This window comes from Cricetulus griseus, chromosome 3 (genome assembly GCF_003668045.3).
Source record: "Cricetulus griseus strain 17A/GY chromosome 3, alternate assembly CriGri-PICRH-1.0, whole genome shotgun sequence".
Taxonomy (NCBI): domain Eukaryota; kingdom Metazoa; phylum Chordata; class Mammalia; order Rodentia; family Cricetidae; genus Cricetulus; species Cricetulus griseus.
This window is the reverse complement of record NC_048596.1, coordinates 268584415-268600071: the sequence shown is the minus strand read 5'-3', so window position 1 is coordinate 268600071 and position 15657 is coordinate 268584415. Positions and strand designations below refer to the sequence as shown.

The following is a 15657-nucleotide window of genomic DNA, read 5'->3' as shown; positions in this document are numbered from 1 at the left end:
AGGATACAGCTGTAGTGAGGGCCAGCAAGGCGGCAGGGGCCCTGGCAGAGTGGCTGGTGTCAGCCAATGCTGAGGATATGAGTAGGGATCGGGGCACAGGTCTCTGAGCCCAGTGGCCAGTAGGAAAGGACAGTAAATGCATGACTCCACGTAAGCTTATGGCTATGGTGAATGCCATGGGAGAGGATGTGTGGATTTGGGTGCCGAGGGTCTCAGGAGATATACTAAACTGAGAGGGGAAGGTACCAGCTTCTGGGCTGGATGAGTCTCAGCGTGGCCACTGAGGCCTCAGTTACAGTTGCGGGCAGGAAGAGTCACCACACAGGTACCTGTATGGCATCCATAATCCCCACAGTGTAGGGTGACAAACGTATCCTGCCGAGGTATCCTCATTGCCCGCATGAGTAGCAGACTCTGCTTCCTCTTCTGAGGAGGGAGGAAAAGGCCTATGGGTGATGGAGAAACACGGCTGGGGCCAAGTGGATGCAATAAAAGTTACTCGGTGGAGTGAAACCCACACGGGCTTGATTTGATGAGTCTGCTGCTGTCATTTCATTAGAAGTATCACCTGTGGGTCCCAGAGAAGCTTTCCAGTCACATTAATTCTATGACAGGGCCATGTAGTTTAGAATATGCAAATACAATAGACGAGCCTCTAGAGCCATATGTATACACATGTGCACAGGTGTGGTGGTCTGTACTTTAAGACAGCAGAACGACAGCCCTTCGTGAGGATACTGGAGGCTCCTGTGGCCTGGTGTGCTGTCAGTGTGGCCGGCATTTTGTTTAGCTTGCTGTCTTTCTTATTGAGAAAGTCTGTCCTGAAGGCCCAGAGAGGTCCAGGCCTGATCTACTCATGGGGAAAAGACAGCATCCTGCCTTGCCATAGCAAGAGGAGCAGATACACAGTATTTCATAGCCCAGTGGAGGTGCACTGTGGCTCAGCCCTGAAGTGCTGTTGTTTCATTTTTTCAAACACAAGTATGTAGAAAAAGACACGAGGGTTGAATATGATTTAAAATCTGGCAGCTTGGCAAGGAGGGATCTTCAGTTGCTTAGGTCTTTCTCTACAGCACTTGACTGTATATCCTGGGCCTCATATCAGGTGACTGGAGGGGAGGAGGAGGCTGTAGGATTGGGCCATGTCCTTCCTCGTGAGCAGGTTTCCCACAGTGGAGACTTAGGGTTGCATATTCCCTGACCAGCTGCTTGCTTTCCAAGTGGATGCTTTCGTTCAGGCCCCTGTAAGGTTCTGTTGCCTGCTGGCCTCAGGGCCCTGGGGTCACCAACTGACCTATCCCTTCTACTCTAGCTCCAAGGCCCTCAGGCCTCCGAGCAGCCCTGGTGTGTTTGGGAGCCTGCAGAGCTTCAAGGAGGACAAGGCCAAGCCTGTGCGCGACGAGTATGAGTACGTATCGGATGACGGGGAGCTGAAGATAGATGAGTTTCCCATCCGGAGGAAGAAGAGTGCCCCCAAGAGGGACTTGTCCTGTGAGTGTGCTGGGCCTGGGCAGGAGGCTCCAGGGTCTTGGCTGACCCCCTGGAGGCCTCCACTTGACTCCTGTCTGCTGTGCTTTCAGTCTTGTTGGACAAGAAGGAGGCGCTTCTTATGCCCGCCGCAAAGCCAAAGCTGGACTCTGCGGTATACAAGGTGAGCCACCCAGCAGCACCCTCAGCCTCTGCAGCACACTCTGGGCTCAGCATAGGAAGGACAAGGTCTTGCTCAGTCCTTGGCACCAGAACTAGCTGCCCCCTTGGGCCTGCTCCATGGGAGAGAAATCCCGCAAAGCTGTCTCCAGATAAAGGAGTACCCAGGAGTGGTTCTCCGCCATCAGGGCTCTTACACGCGGATGAACTCCAAGGCTGGCTCTCTGGGGGAAAGGGTCATTGCTGAGGTCCCATGTTTCCTGGGGAGTCCAAGAAGAACATGGACTACCTGCTGGGATGAACTTATCCAGGCCAGAGGTTTTTAGTCACTAGGTCCTGAATTCTGGGGCTTCCTCTGGAAAAGCAGTATAGGGTATGAAGATAACTTTAACCTTTGTAGTTTCAAGAACCCTAGGAAAGACTTGGCATCCACATCCGTCTCATGAGGGCCTCACAAATTGCATGAGCCTGAGACTGTCATTAGAACAGAGCTCCTTAAAACCCCAACCCCCAGTGCCCTGCCCTGACCGCTGCTCTGTCTCTGGCTCTGTAGAGTGATGACTCCTCTGATGAGGGCTCTCTTCACATCGACACGGACACCAAGCCAGGCCGCAATGCCAAAGTGAAGAAGGAGAGTGGGAGCTCCGCAGCAGGCATTCTGGACCTGCTACAGGCCAGCGAGGAGGTCGGGGCCCTCGACTACAATCCCAACAGGTGGGTCCTGGCTGCATCCTGTAGCACTCAGAGAGCGTGGCGGCCCTTGGCAGAGGCCAGGTCATGCTGTGGGATGCAGACAGGCATCCACCTCTGATTTCAGAGAGCTGGGCGTGTGGAGCAACCAGACTAGGCTTCATTTCACTCAATTCACAAATTGTTGATTTGGGTTTTAAACACCTGATTGTTGTTTATTTCTCATTGAAACTTAAGTGGCATTTCCAGGTGTGGCACTGACTGAGGGGGCACAGCCTGCTCTCCCCTAACATATAGGGAACAGTAGTTTCCTTCCAACTCTCTAGTCTCATGGCAGCTTTGGACTCCAACTGTATAGTTGAAGAAACTGGGCTCAGGGAACTAGCCTTCTCATAGCCCCACAGCTTGTAGGTGACAGAGGCAGGCCCAGGCTCTGGATTGTAGCTGGTGTTTTTACTATTTGGGGGCCTGTCATCTAGCTCCCAAGTCAATACATGGAGGAGACTTGTTCTTACTTATGAAAGGCTGACCTTAGCTTGGCTTGGTTTTAGCCAAGCTTTTCTAACTTAAATTATCCCATTTCTCTTTAACTACATTTTGCCTCTGGGCTTTTTACTTTTCATCTTTCTTTCCTTCTTACTCCGTGGCTGGCTTGACCCCTGGAATCCTCCCTCCTTCTCCTCTAACTCCTTTCTCTCCTTTTATTTTAACCCTAGATTTCTCCTCTTATTTATTTTCTGCCTAATAGTCCCATCTATTTCTCTCTCCTCCCTAGCTATTGGCCATTTAGCTCTTTATTAGACCAATCAGGTGTTTTAGGAAGGCAAAGGTAACACAGCTTTACAGAGTTAAAGTAGCCAACACATCTTTGCATCATTAAAGGCAAATTCTTCACAGCTTAAATGAATGTAACTAACACTACTTAAACACTCCACAACACTGGATTGAGCTGACTAAGGAGCCCAACTTGGGGTTGGGTCCTGGGCTATGTCTACGTGTGAGTGCCAGTCCCTCGTGGTCCCTCATATCCAGGAAGGTAAGTCCCATAGGCCCCTCTTGGGTGCCTCTCATATCTGTCTGAGTGGTTTTTAGATGACTGCTTTGGGCAGCAGCTCACACTGACTCTAAGGCTGCTCCAGCAGGTGGAGGCCTGGGTCAGGCCTACTTGTAGATGATACGAAGATTCCGGCAAGGTGGATTAAGGGCTTGATTGAAGCAAGCTTTTGCCAAATTAGTTGGCCATATTTCATTTCATAGATTGCTGTTTTGAATGCAATATCATGTTCACAGTCAGCCAGCCTCAGGCTCTTTCCTAGTGGGAGTGAAGCATGATGGGAGGGGTATTCGTGGCTTTGGGCACAGGATCCTGGCTCAGCCTGACATGATGCAGTGAGAGTCTTGGTGGCCCTCGATGGTAAAGCCTGGCTGTGACCTCTTCCATATTGGAGGTGGCAGCCCCTACACATTCTAGACTGTAGCCCTGTTCAGGATCTCATAGTCTATGGTGGTGGGGAGGCCTTGCTTCTGAGAGAAAGTGTGTGCCAGAAAATACTTCGATGATTGGTCTCGAGGTAAGAGAGCTCCCCCCCCACCCGCCCTGGTACCCTGGATCCCCATAACCTCAATGGAAAGACCTAGGAAATTGAAACACGGGGATGAACCTGGCACCACCCACGATGAGGGCAGACAGGGCCTTGCACTTAGCCATCAGGTGTCTCATTATAGGTGCTGTGGAGAGGGAATTCTGGGTGGCATGGGGATGGAACACAGATGGGGCCATGTGAGCCCTTACCTGTGAGGCCAGGAGGGGGCTGTCTGCTAATGAGAAACCAGAGCTGCCATGGCCCTGTGCCCCAAGCCTGGGGAGAGTGCTCCGCAGACACTCCATGTGTCCTCACACACGTGCCTGCTGTGCCTGCCTCAGAGCCAGCCAGCCCTCCCAGCCTGCCGCGGGCAGTTCCTTTCCCAGAGTCTCCCATTTGGAGCATAGGTCAGTTTTTGATGGTCCATTTGCTCTGTTTTAAGTACTGACTGTTTGGAAAAAAAAAAAAAAAAAGCAGCTGAAGAAAACGGAGGAAAATATGTTAATTTCTTGTGGATGGTTTGCTTGGTGTTTACTGCTGTGGGCAAAGGAGGGGATTTGGCATGGTAATTGAGGGATTAAAGTATTATTTTCCATGCTGACTGGTTAAACTCTGATCATTGATTCTCCGGCAACCTTACAGATAGATGGGCCAGCTGGGTCTGGGGTCACCCAGATGCCATGGGTGGGCAGCGCATGTGTAAGTGGGCTCTCATGGGGGTCCTGCCATCAGTGTTTAGGATGCTCAGGGTGGCTGTCTTGGCATTTCCCTATGACTTGCATTTAGGGCTTGGCACCTCAGAGAGTATAAGGTGAACTATGTGTTCTTGACAGTGATCTGTCCCTGCTCATAGAAGTCCATGAGACTGGCACAGCTGTACCATGCCAGGGCAGCTTCTGGACTGCGAAACAGCCCAGGCACCTGCACAGGGCAGAGCAGGGCAGGCTTTTCGAGGGTGACTCCAGCGTTGCTTTCTGCAGAACTCAGGTCTATGACTCAGTCTTCCATTATGACTTCAGTCTAGGAGGCAGCTTTCATAGAGGCCTGTGGCTTCCCCCTCTTCCTCAGGCTCAGGAAATGTCCCTCAGTCCATGGGGCATTAGCCTAAGAGATAGTTGTCCAGTGTTCCATCTCTCTGATCCCCCCCACCCGCCACCTCCGCCGAGTGCAAATAGGGCCTTTGTCTCTAGAATCCTTGTGCTCTGAGCAGTGGCTTTTCTATGTCCCTGTTGGAGCTTTTGCCTGGGTAGTCTGCCCACCACTGTCTCACATGTGTGCCATCTTGAGCAAGTGTGGGAAGCATGGAGGGGCTCCCTGGCCTGCACAATGCTGTGTGCCCTCATTGCCGTTCCTCACCGTTCTGCACAATGCTGTGTGCCCCCATTGCCATTCCTCACCGTTCTGCACAATGCTGTGTACCCTCATTGCCGTTCCTCACCGTTCTGGTCCTGGGCTTACCATGAGATCATCTCCTAGCACACCCTCTTCTCAGAGGCTGGGATGCTTCTCCTGCAAAGCTGTTTCTAAAAGTGCTCCAAAAACTTGCATGCAGCCCCAGATATGCAGGACATCATAGCAAGGGAGATACTGGAGACACGGGGGCTTTGATGCAAGAGTCTCAGGAGAAAAGGGACCAAAGAGTACAGGGTGGGGACAGTGGGATCTTAGGTGCCTCTCGTATGGACCATGTTGGACTGATGTAGGTGGCTGGTGTAACTGGTACCCCTGGTGCTGGTAGAGTTTTTCTTCACCAGCTGGAGTAAGCTATTCTTTTCTAGGATGGGGCTCAGCTATAGGGCTGCTGAGCTAGATTAAGTACCAGAAAGTCCCCAGAGGAAGCTCCCACTGGGCCAGATCATCATGCAGCCATGGGAAGTTTGGCTCTTTGCCTGGCCATCATGTGGACATTTGGATTCTGTGTGAGACCCTAACCCAGAATCTCCTGGCAGGGAATAGGTGTGAGCATTTTTAAAACTTTCCAGGTGTGTGTGTGTGGGAATATTATTTTAAGGTGTGTGACTTTTGTTTAAGCTGCATTTGTTTAACTCTGTGGAGCTCTGTTACTGTGCCTGTCTAAATACTGTGCCTGGTGATCTAATAAAGAGCTGAATGGCCAATAGCAAGGCAGGAGCAAAGATAGGCAGGGCTGGCAGGCAGAGAGGATAAACAGAAGGAGAAACAAGAAAGCAGAAGAAGCAGAAGCAGCAAGAGAACAAGGAGAGGATGTCAGGGGTCAGCCACCCAGCCGTCCATGCTGTGAGAGTAAGATTTACAGAAGAAAGAGAACAGGAAAAACCTAGAGGCCAAAGGTAGACGGGATAATTTAAGTTAAGGAAAGCTGGCAAGAGACAAGCCAAGCTAAGGCTGGGCATTCATAACAGAATAAGCCTCCATGTGTGATTCATTTGGGAGCTGGGTGGAGGGCTCCCCGAAAAGAGAAAAAGCATTTTACTACATAGGTGGCTCTAGCTGAGACAGGAGGGAAGTGTGGGCTGGAGGAGGCGAGTGGGCTGCGCCAGCACAGGGCGCTGAGCGTTCTGAGGAAGCAGGGGCTAGATCCTGTGAGGGATCTTACTGAGATTGTGGAGACCACCCAGGAAATGCCCCAACCTAGCCCCAAGGGTCTTTGCAGTCCAGCAGCAGGCAGACCTCAGGTCTATGGGATGGTGATGAACACTGCTCTCTGAACCTAGATTGGGATGCTCTTTTTAGAAGGCAGGACACCAGTGCAGCCAAGAAGAGGTGAGGGACAGTAGATAAGGGCATTGCTAGAAGAGCTCAAAAAGGGCATGGAAACAAGGAGTCAGTAGAATGAAGATGGGACCCTGAGGGCATCCTGCAGGCTAGAAGAGAGGAGGCCTGGGGTTCAAGGGAAGCTTGCAAGTCTGCATGGAGGGACCCAGAAAGGGGAGCCTGGCTGAGCTGAGGCATGGCTGTGCCTAACCGAGAGGTGTGTTGTTGCAGATAAAGATACGGTGGTGTATACAGGTGTACACGGTGAGGGTGCAGGTCTGAGTACAGGCATAGAGGAGGGTATACATGCAGGTGTCGATGGAGGTGGGGCAGAGATGAGGATGGGGTACAGGCGTACATGGGTGGGGGTGTACGTGTAGATGGGGGTACTTGGGCCTGGATCACCTTGGAGAGTGTGTCATGGGAGAGTAGTGGGGGACTTCTCCATTTCAGTGTAGGAGTGAGGAGACGGAATGCCGCTGGCTGGGATGAGGTCAGGGTTAGCCGTGAAAGGGCAGAGAGCTGGCAGGGTATAGGAGTCGGAAGCTGTGAGAACCAGCTTATGACGATGTAAGATCTCAACCATCCGCCTCCTGTGCATTTCCCTGCGTTCTGTCTCCATCCCAAGTCCTCTTTCCCTCCCTGCAGTGTGGCTGAGTGTGCAGGGGGCTGGCCAGGCCTTTCCACTGTTAAGATGCCAGCTCATGCATGTCAATGTGTCATCTGCTGGTTGTCACACCAGGTGTGTGTGCAGTCCTGGGCTTTGGGCTGCAGTTACAGCACCTTGAACTACAAATTGTGGATGGTGGGCTATGGGCTCTAGTCTGTGATCCAAATGTCCTGGGCTGTGTGCCAAGCAAGGGCTATGGCTGAGTACCTGTTGTTTCTCTCTGTGTCCCCAGCCAGCCCCCTGCCTCCCCCAGTACACAGGAAGCCATTCAGGGAATGCTGTCCATGGCCAACCTACAGGCCTCTGACTCCTGCCTGCAGACCACATGGGGCACTGGGCAGGCCAAGGGTGGTTCACTGGCAGCCCATGGTGCCCGGAAGAATGGTGGCGGCAGCAAAGGCACGGGCAAGCGCCTGCTGAAGAGGACTGCCAAGAACAGTGTGGATCTGGAGGACTACGAAGAGCAGGACCACCTGGACGCCTGCTTCAAGGACTCAGACTATGGTGAGTGTGGCTGCAGGGCAGGGCTGCTGCCTGTAGGCGGCAGCACTGGCTAGGAACAGGGCAAGGAGGCCCATGATATATAATCCAGACTGTAAAATCTATCTTGGGCTGGGCTGTGGTGGTGCATGCCTTTAATCCCAGCACTCTGGAGACACAGACAAGGCAGAGCTCTGTACTCAGGACCAGCCTGGTCTATGTAGTGAATTCCAAGCTAGCCAGGGCTACACAGTAAGACCCTGTCTCAAACAAAACAAAGTATGACCCTTTGGTGGCCTGGGTAACTACAGCTGTGGTCCGTTGCAGAATGACTTCCCTACGAGGGAACTTTGTTCCCCAACCACAGTTCGCCCCTCCCCTATCCCTGGCCACTTGTCATGTTCTTCAGGACTCTGTGGATCTGTTTTAGACACATTATCTCAATGGATCATGTAATGTGACGTTTTGTGGGTCCATTCATACTGTGGCACGTGCCAGAATTCCTTCCTTTTTCAGGCTGTGTAATATTCTTTCCTATGTAGGAAAGTGTACTACAAGTCCATGTGTGAATTCATCCGTGGGCCCTCGGCTTCTTCTTTTGGCCACTGTGAACATGAGGGCACAGGTCCCAAGAGGGACCTGTACCCTCATCCTTTTGCTGTGTTTCTGAGAGGGCCCTGCTGGAAAACCTGAGGCCCAAGGATGATCCTGCAGCCATATGCAAGGGTCAAAAACCAACAAGTCTCTGGCCTCCTGCCATGGGCACAGCCAGCAGGCAGAATCTGCCTGACTTAGGCACCTGATTCTTTACCCCCACCTCAGGGAACATTGCAGCAGTGTTGCTGCTCCTCATCCCCAGGGCTGACATGGGTTTAGTCCAGTGTCTTCCTGGTGGCCAGAGGTTGGGGTTTCCTGATCTAGGCCCCTGTGAGAGCTCTTGAGAGAGGGGTCTGCCCTGCAGCTGCTGCAGACCCAGGCCCCATGGTGTGTGTGCTCTACTCTGCTAGACGGACCAGCAGCAAAGTGAACACCTTCTTCCACTCTCTTTGGGGGTGTGGAGTGCCAGGCTCTACTGCCACCCACAGAATCACCAGTGTTGGAGGTGTCTCAATTGTCCTCATTGGTCAGGGAAGTAGGCCCCACAGTGCAGGGGTCACTAGGGGTGGGGTGGCCCTGAGCCAAGGAAGCTCCCCAATGGCCATGTAAGCTACTAGGTGGGCACCCTAACCAATTTGCTAGGAGGGTCTTGGGGCTTCAGACATGGCAGAATTAGCCCAGTTGCCTCAGTTTCTGGCTTCTCACTGTAGCAGCCTCCAGAAAGACTGCATGTCTCAGACTCCTGAAACAGCTGTGAAGAGCACTCCCAAGTGACTGAGGGCTTTCAGGCACCAGGCTAGCCTAGGGTGGGTGTGGCTGGCAGCCTGTGCACACATGCTCCTGCCGAGCGTAGGTGCCCTTGCTATGGAAGCTTCAGTTGCACAGCAAGTCTGAGTACCTAAGGACAGATCCGGAGCCCCCACTCAGGAAGGCCCCTGGACCGCCGCAGCACCATCCCCTCCCCAGCTCTGTCTGCAACCCAAGCACTCAGAGGCCTGCTCTCCTCTTGCCTCCTTCAGTTTACCCCTCCCTGGAGTCTGATGAGGATAACCCCGTCTTCAAGTCCCGGTCCAAGAAGAGGAAGAGCTCAGATGATGCTCCCTACAGCCCCACAGGTAGAGCTGGGCTGGGGGCTGACATATGGCCACCGAGAACATAGGTGTGTCTCTAGGTGTGTCCAGGGGAGATTGTTCAGCTCCCCATAGGGCTCCAACTGGGACTCTGCTTTGTGTGTTGGGACCACTGAGCCTAGACCTTCCTACTTGGGCTCCTCCTGTCCAGCATCCTCGGTTAGAAGATCTAGGAGGGCACCAGACCCATGCTGGGGTGGTGGGTAGGATCAGGCATGTCCACCTTTCAAGGTCCCCCATCTACCTGGCTTCCCCTGCCAGGTTTACTGCCTCATAGATACCTCAGCATGGCACCATCCCGGGGACAGCAAGTGTGACATGGCTTCCCATGCAGGAAGTTAAGATGCTCATGGTCCCCCGGAATCAGAGATGGTCAGGGGCTAACAGGCCACCACTTCCAGAGCCTGATTGGTTGGCCTTCCCCATGTCTTCCACAGCCAGGGTCGGCCCATCGGTGCCAAGACAGGACAGGCCTGTGCGTGAGGGGACCAGAGTGGCCTCCATCGAGACTGGGCTGGCAGCTGCTGCAGCCAAGCTGTCCCAGCAGGTGAGGAGACCGAAGGTTCTTACAAGAGTAATTTTCTATTGTGTGAAATTAAGCTGACCTCCAGCCACTACCCCTATGTGGAGACTGCCTGGGCTAGGGACTGGCAGGCAGGAGAGTGGTTCCAGATTCAGAGTAGGTACAGGGGAGCCAGGAACACAGCCCTGTGCCCCTTACCCTAGACAGGCACCTCTCACTAACATATGGTTGCTCTCTGATGCCCAGGATGCCCTCACTAAATGCCTCTGGGGACTCCTCTCATTCTCAAGGGTCCTGGCACTTTTAAGTGGTGCCCACAGGCAGGAGCTGGGGCCTGTCTCCACCTGCTCCTCTCGTCTGACTGTCCATCTCTTGGCAGCACTCACAGTGGGCTCACATGGGCCAGACTTTATGCCTTGGGCTTGGTGGGAGAGACCTCCCAATCACTGTTCTCCATGCTGTCTGCTTGGTGGAGGTCTGAGCCCCTTGAAGCCTGCATCTGGGTGGAGGCTGAGCTGGCTGCGCCCCACTGTGATGTATCTGAGGCAGCTGATGGGTAGCACACTTCCGTACTTTGTTCTTAGGAGGAGCAGAAAAACAGGAAGAAGAAGAACACCAAAAGGAAGCCGACTCCTAACACTGCCTCCCCCTCCATGTCCACCTCCACCTCTGCCTCCACGGGTACCACCTCGGCCTCCACCACCCCAGCCTCCACCACCCCGGCCTCCACCACCCCAGCCTCCACCACCCCGGCCTCCACCAGCACAGCCAGCAGCCAGGCCTCACAGGAGGGCAGCTCACCTGAGCCCCCACCCGAGTCGCACAGCAGTAGCCTGGCTGACCACGAATATACAGCAGCCGGCACGTTCACAGGGGCCCAGGCTGGCCGTGCCTCCCAGCCCATGGCCCCTGGAGTCTTTCTCACACAAAGGCGGCCTTCTGCATCATCCCCCAACAACACTGCTGCCAAAGGTACCCCTTTTTTCCTGTCTGCCCCTGCCCTTAGGAAGCCCTCTGCAAGGGGAATTCAGGCCTCAGGATGGCAGGTGCTGGGCATCTGAGACAGTTACGTCCATGTATCTGCCTGGTCCCCACCCTTCACACAGTGGTTGCTGCTGGCCTCCTTAGTCATGTGAAAGAAACAGGCTAAAGTCAGGAGATGCAGCCTGGGCAGGGTTTATTGATTACAAACTTCAGGACTAGTCCTCAGTTCAGGACTCTGACAGGAATATGGTCAGCCATTTGCCACAGGTGAAGCTTGAGTGTGGTGTGAGCCAGGCTGGTGGGTTGAGCCCCTCTGTGGGTTAGTGCCATACCAGCCAGGCCTTGTGGCACCCCTGTAGCCTCTTTCATCCCACCTACCTACATTCCATCCTGGGCCTAATGGCCAAAGTTTGGTGACAGTGTTACTTACTGGTGGCATTTGAGATGGCCCTGTTGCCAGGGTGGCCTCACATCCTAGTCGTACCATCCTGAACCAAGTCCACAATGGTCTCTGTACCTCCAAGCACTTTGACTCCATGAGGGACTTCTGAGCCCAGGGCCCAGCCTAGCTTGCTGATTTTATAGAGGTGGGTAGGGCTTAAGGGGCCTGTGGGGTCCCACCCTTCTCTGGCTGTCACTCTTGATTTTTTCTTGTTGTTGTTTTTTGTTTTTTTAAATCTCTGTCTCTTCACCTCTGCAGGAAAACGTACAAAAAAGGGCATGGCCACCGCCAAGCAAAGGCTTGGAAAGATCTTGAAGATCCATCGGAATGGGAAACTGCTCCTCTAAGGCTTGGGAAGCCAGGACCCTTCTGCTCTGCTCAGGACCCCCGGAGCCCCGCTACATCAGCCCCTCCCAGGAGGGTGGCTGTGCCGCCCGGCCCAGGGAGGGCCTTGCCTCCTCCCAGCCACCTCTCCCCACCACGAGCATCTGTCCCTTGAGCAGGTGGAGCGAGCGGAGCATGGCCGTCCCTTGTTGTGAACACGGACATCTTTCTCAAGTTGCTTAGAGTGACCAGTTCCAGAAAGTGGCCCTGCCAACTTGAGTACCATTCCGGTTTCAGGACAGCCTCCAGGCACCCCACCAGAGCCTGGTAACCTCTACGGCTCTGCTTGGGAGCATGAGGCCTTCAAGGAAGGCGTGCAGTGAGCCACGCTCACCAGCCCGAGTCTGAGCTGGCCCCAGGCTGGCAGCCTCCAAAGGCGTAAAACAAGGCAAAGGACACAGAAAGAGAGGAGCTGTGGGTATTGAATGTCCCCTCCCTCCTCTTCCCGAGTGAGTCTTTACAGCACTTGGCCAGTGAGGAGAGGTTGCCCCAGCTCCCTGGCTGGCAGGTAGCAGGCTAGATAGTGGGTGTCACACACTCAAATGCCTGGGGACTTTTGGGGTTGTCAGGACCCACAGTTAGGTTGGTGTGTTAGTGGGTGGAGGAACCACTGTGGGGTCACAGGGGAAGGGTGACAGCTCAGCCACGTCTTAGGGTCCGGGGGACCCAGGCTAAGCCACGTGGAAGGGCCCTACTCTGGAACAGCACTTCTAGGCCAAGGCACCCTGCCCTGAGTGGGCAGACAGGTGGGCAGGGCCACAGGGCTGGAGCCAGCATGGCAGCGCTTGTCTGAGCCGCTGGGTGGCATCGTGAGCATGGCCATCCCAGGTGGCGTGTCCACCCATCGACACAGAGGGGCTGGGTTTGTTTCTCAGGCAATCCTGTATTTTCATTTTAGATGTATTTCCGGAAGCATATTTTTCATAGAATGTAGCGTGTAAATAGCTTTTTAAATGACTTTTTTTATAAGAGCAAAAGTATCTCTAGGAATTTCTTTCTATAGAGTCCTTCAGTAACCTTTATACGAGTTTTTGCCCCTCCCCTCCTGGCTCTGATGGACAGTCGGGTTCTGGCCTCCACACCCTTTTCTTTCTTTCTTTCTCTCTTTCTTTCTTTCCTTTTGTTACTCTTATTTTCCTCTTAGGAACTAAGGTATTGCCTGAAAAACAACGGCGCCTGCGCAGCCTTACACTCTGTCTTTCAGAGCGGATAGTACAGACCCCCTTCCCACACGCCCTGAAGCCGCGTCTCCAGTTTCACACCAGCTCTTCGCTCTCCTTCTTGTATGACGAGGGGTCGGGGATGCAGTTATTTTACTAGCACCTTGTGAAGTATTTGTGTTTCGTGATGCTGTAATTTATTAATGTTTGTAGCTTTTTATATTTGTACATTTCTTATGAGGTTTGTTTCTACACCCGTTACCTGGATGTGTTGTCCATGAGGAGATGCAGCTTGGCGGAGGCCTTATCCACTCCCACTTGACCTGTTTGGGGGGACTCTGTCCCCAGGGCCCGGGGCTGGGAGAGGGGCATCTCGCGGGCCCCAGGCTTACTCAGAACTGGTGTTTTTAAAGTTTCCTTGACCCCGTCCTTGTGAACATTTCTATAATCTTAACCCGGGCATCAAGCTGTTCTCTCTCTCTCTCTCCTTTTTAATTTTATTATTATTTTGGCGACATGTACATTTCTAACAAAGTTTATCGTGGCTATTAAAGTGTTCTATTTCCCAGTTCATATTACTCTTGTATCGAGTCCATGAGGTCTAAGGCAGCTTAGACCAAAGTTTTAAAAAAGTAAAAATATTTCAGGTTTTGTACAGAACCATGTCTTTGTTGTACTTGCCTCCTTTACCACCCTTCTGTGACCCAATGGGACGGCTCCCCAGCCTGGACTGTGGGTGCAGCACTCCCCAGGGAGAGCCTCAGACCACACTCCAAAGCCACCATCCCTCAAAATGTCAGGCAGGAGTGTGCATTCAGAAGCGCTGTTGGGGTCCCCAGGGTGGCAGCCTGTAGCCCAGCCAGGTGGCAGCTCTGTAGCTCAGCCAGGGCCCAGTGAGGAGGCCTCCAGCCCTCCCTGTGCTCCACACCTGTGAGGCTTACTTGACTGAGTGGGCTCTGGCCAGGTGCATCTTTCAGCCTCATTGCTGTTATTTGCAGCAAGCCCAGGGCAGCTGCCCTTCCCGGGCTGCTCCTTAAGATGTTACCACAGGATGTCCATTGTGCAAGGCTGAGAGAGAGAGATGAAGGCTCAGTTCCGTTTGGGGAGGAGCCGATGGCAACAGGTGAGCAGTCACAGGTGTGTGAAAAAGAAGCTCTGGTGGTGGCAGGAAGTGGCCCTGCCTCTGGCCACACCCTGCTGAGCAGGTCCCTGTGCCCTCCCAGCCCCACATGCACCTGGGCGTCACTCAGCGATGGAGACCAGAGCTGGACATGGGAGTGGGTTTCCATTTTCTAGATAAGGAGCTAGAGGCCAGCATGTTGCTAAGGTCTTCCATTGCAAGGAGCTAGTGAAACCTCTCTGCCAACACATGCCAGGGAATGGAGATGGACTGGCTGGTAGATGCGAGTCCTCACACCTTTTGACATGTAATACATCACGTGACCTTGGCTGAGCCCCTGTTCTTTAAGCCTGTGTTCTCTGGTGCCTCCTGGATTCTCAGAAGAGAGGCTCCAACTGGAGCAGTGACTTGAGTTCCTAGGGGTGAGGGGGGCCACACAACCTTCTCCATAGGGGTGGGTCCCAGTGTTGCCACTAGGTGGCGCCTTGGGCCCATGCTGAACTGCCGGCTTCAGGCACCTGGGTGTGTATACCCTCTCATGCCCTCAACCACCCTAATGAGTCACGGGATGGTCTGATGACCCCCACCCAACCAGAGATTGCTCTGGGTTGCCCCCACCCCATCCCTGACAACAGGAGTCAGTACCCAGCCCTGTGTGCCTCCATGCAGCTGCACCCCAAGGCCAACATCTGGACCTCACACCATCCTTAAGTTGGCAGGCTTGGAACCCAGGATTCCTGCAGCAGGGCTGACCCATCCATCGCCTTTCCATGGTGGCTGTGAGGGCTGTCAGGGAGCTGAGGATCCTGGGCCTGAGAAGAACTTCCCAAAGGCTAACCAGCAGTTCCCAGGGCCTGGTTCCAATCCAGCCGGCCTGTGCCATGTGGAGAGCTTTTTGCTGTGTGCCAGGCAGCCTGTATGTCTGTGGGCAAAGAGCATGTGAAGGACCCGCTAGGTACAGCTCCTTCATTCTGCACCGTCACTAGCTTTTGTGAGCTTCCAGGAAGAGTCCCAGTGCAGCCCAATTGGAGGTGACACTTTCCCAGTCAGCCAGACCTCAGGCTGTTCAGACAGAGCCATGGACCAAAACAAAATGAGAGATCATGGCTACCTCTGGGCAGGCCCCACAGAGCTCATGCTGAGGATTTTGAAGTTGGCCCAAGGGAGCATAGGTGAGCCAAAAAAAAACAAAAAACAAAAGCAAGAGGCTCTCCCAGCCCTGTGCTTGGAATGTTGTCATCTTCTCTGTGCATGGCAGGGAGATCAGCAAGATGGTGACTCGGCCTATCCCTGTGTCCTGCTTATTTAAATACTTAGATCCTTTGTCCACCTGGTCCCAAAGCCAGTCCCAAACCTGTTGTTGGCAGAAATGGGTCTAATTGGGAGCCCGTGGGGGCAATGCTCAGAATGAACACCAGGGGGCAGGGCAGGGCCGGGAACGGGCCAGTGACCAGAGGTTACTTCTCCCCTAGGGCATAAAACAAAGTTAAAAGCACATGCTGAGAAGGAGACAG

General features: G+C 53.5%; 1 protein-coding gene across 2 annotated transcripts in view; it reads left to right on the top strand.

The window, feature by feature from the left end:
* Positions 1–13683, top strand: part of Phf2 (PHD finger protein 2) — a 75140-nt gene extending 61457 nt beyond the window's left edge. For both annotated transcript variants that reach the window (XM_027409977.1, XM_027409976.2), the window contains exons 15-22: positions 1313–1491; positions 1581–1651; positions 2201–2361; positions 7556–7827; positions 9420–9515; positions 9968–10077; positions 10638–11025; positions 11738–13683. In XM_027409977.1, the coding sequence (XP_027265778.1) occupies positions 1313–1491; positions 1581–1651; positions 2201–2361; positions 7556–7827; positions 9420–9515; positions 9968–10077; positions 10638–11025; positions 11738–11826 (1366 nt within the window). In that variant the 3' untranslated portion in view covers positions 11827–13683. The remainder of the gene's footprint in view (positions 1–1312; positions 1492–1580; positions 1652–2200; positions 2362–7555; positions 7828–9419; positions 9516–9967; positions 10078–10637; positions 11026–11737) is intronic.
* Positions 13684–15657: the final 1974 nt, after the last annotated feature.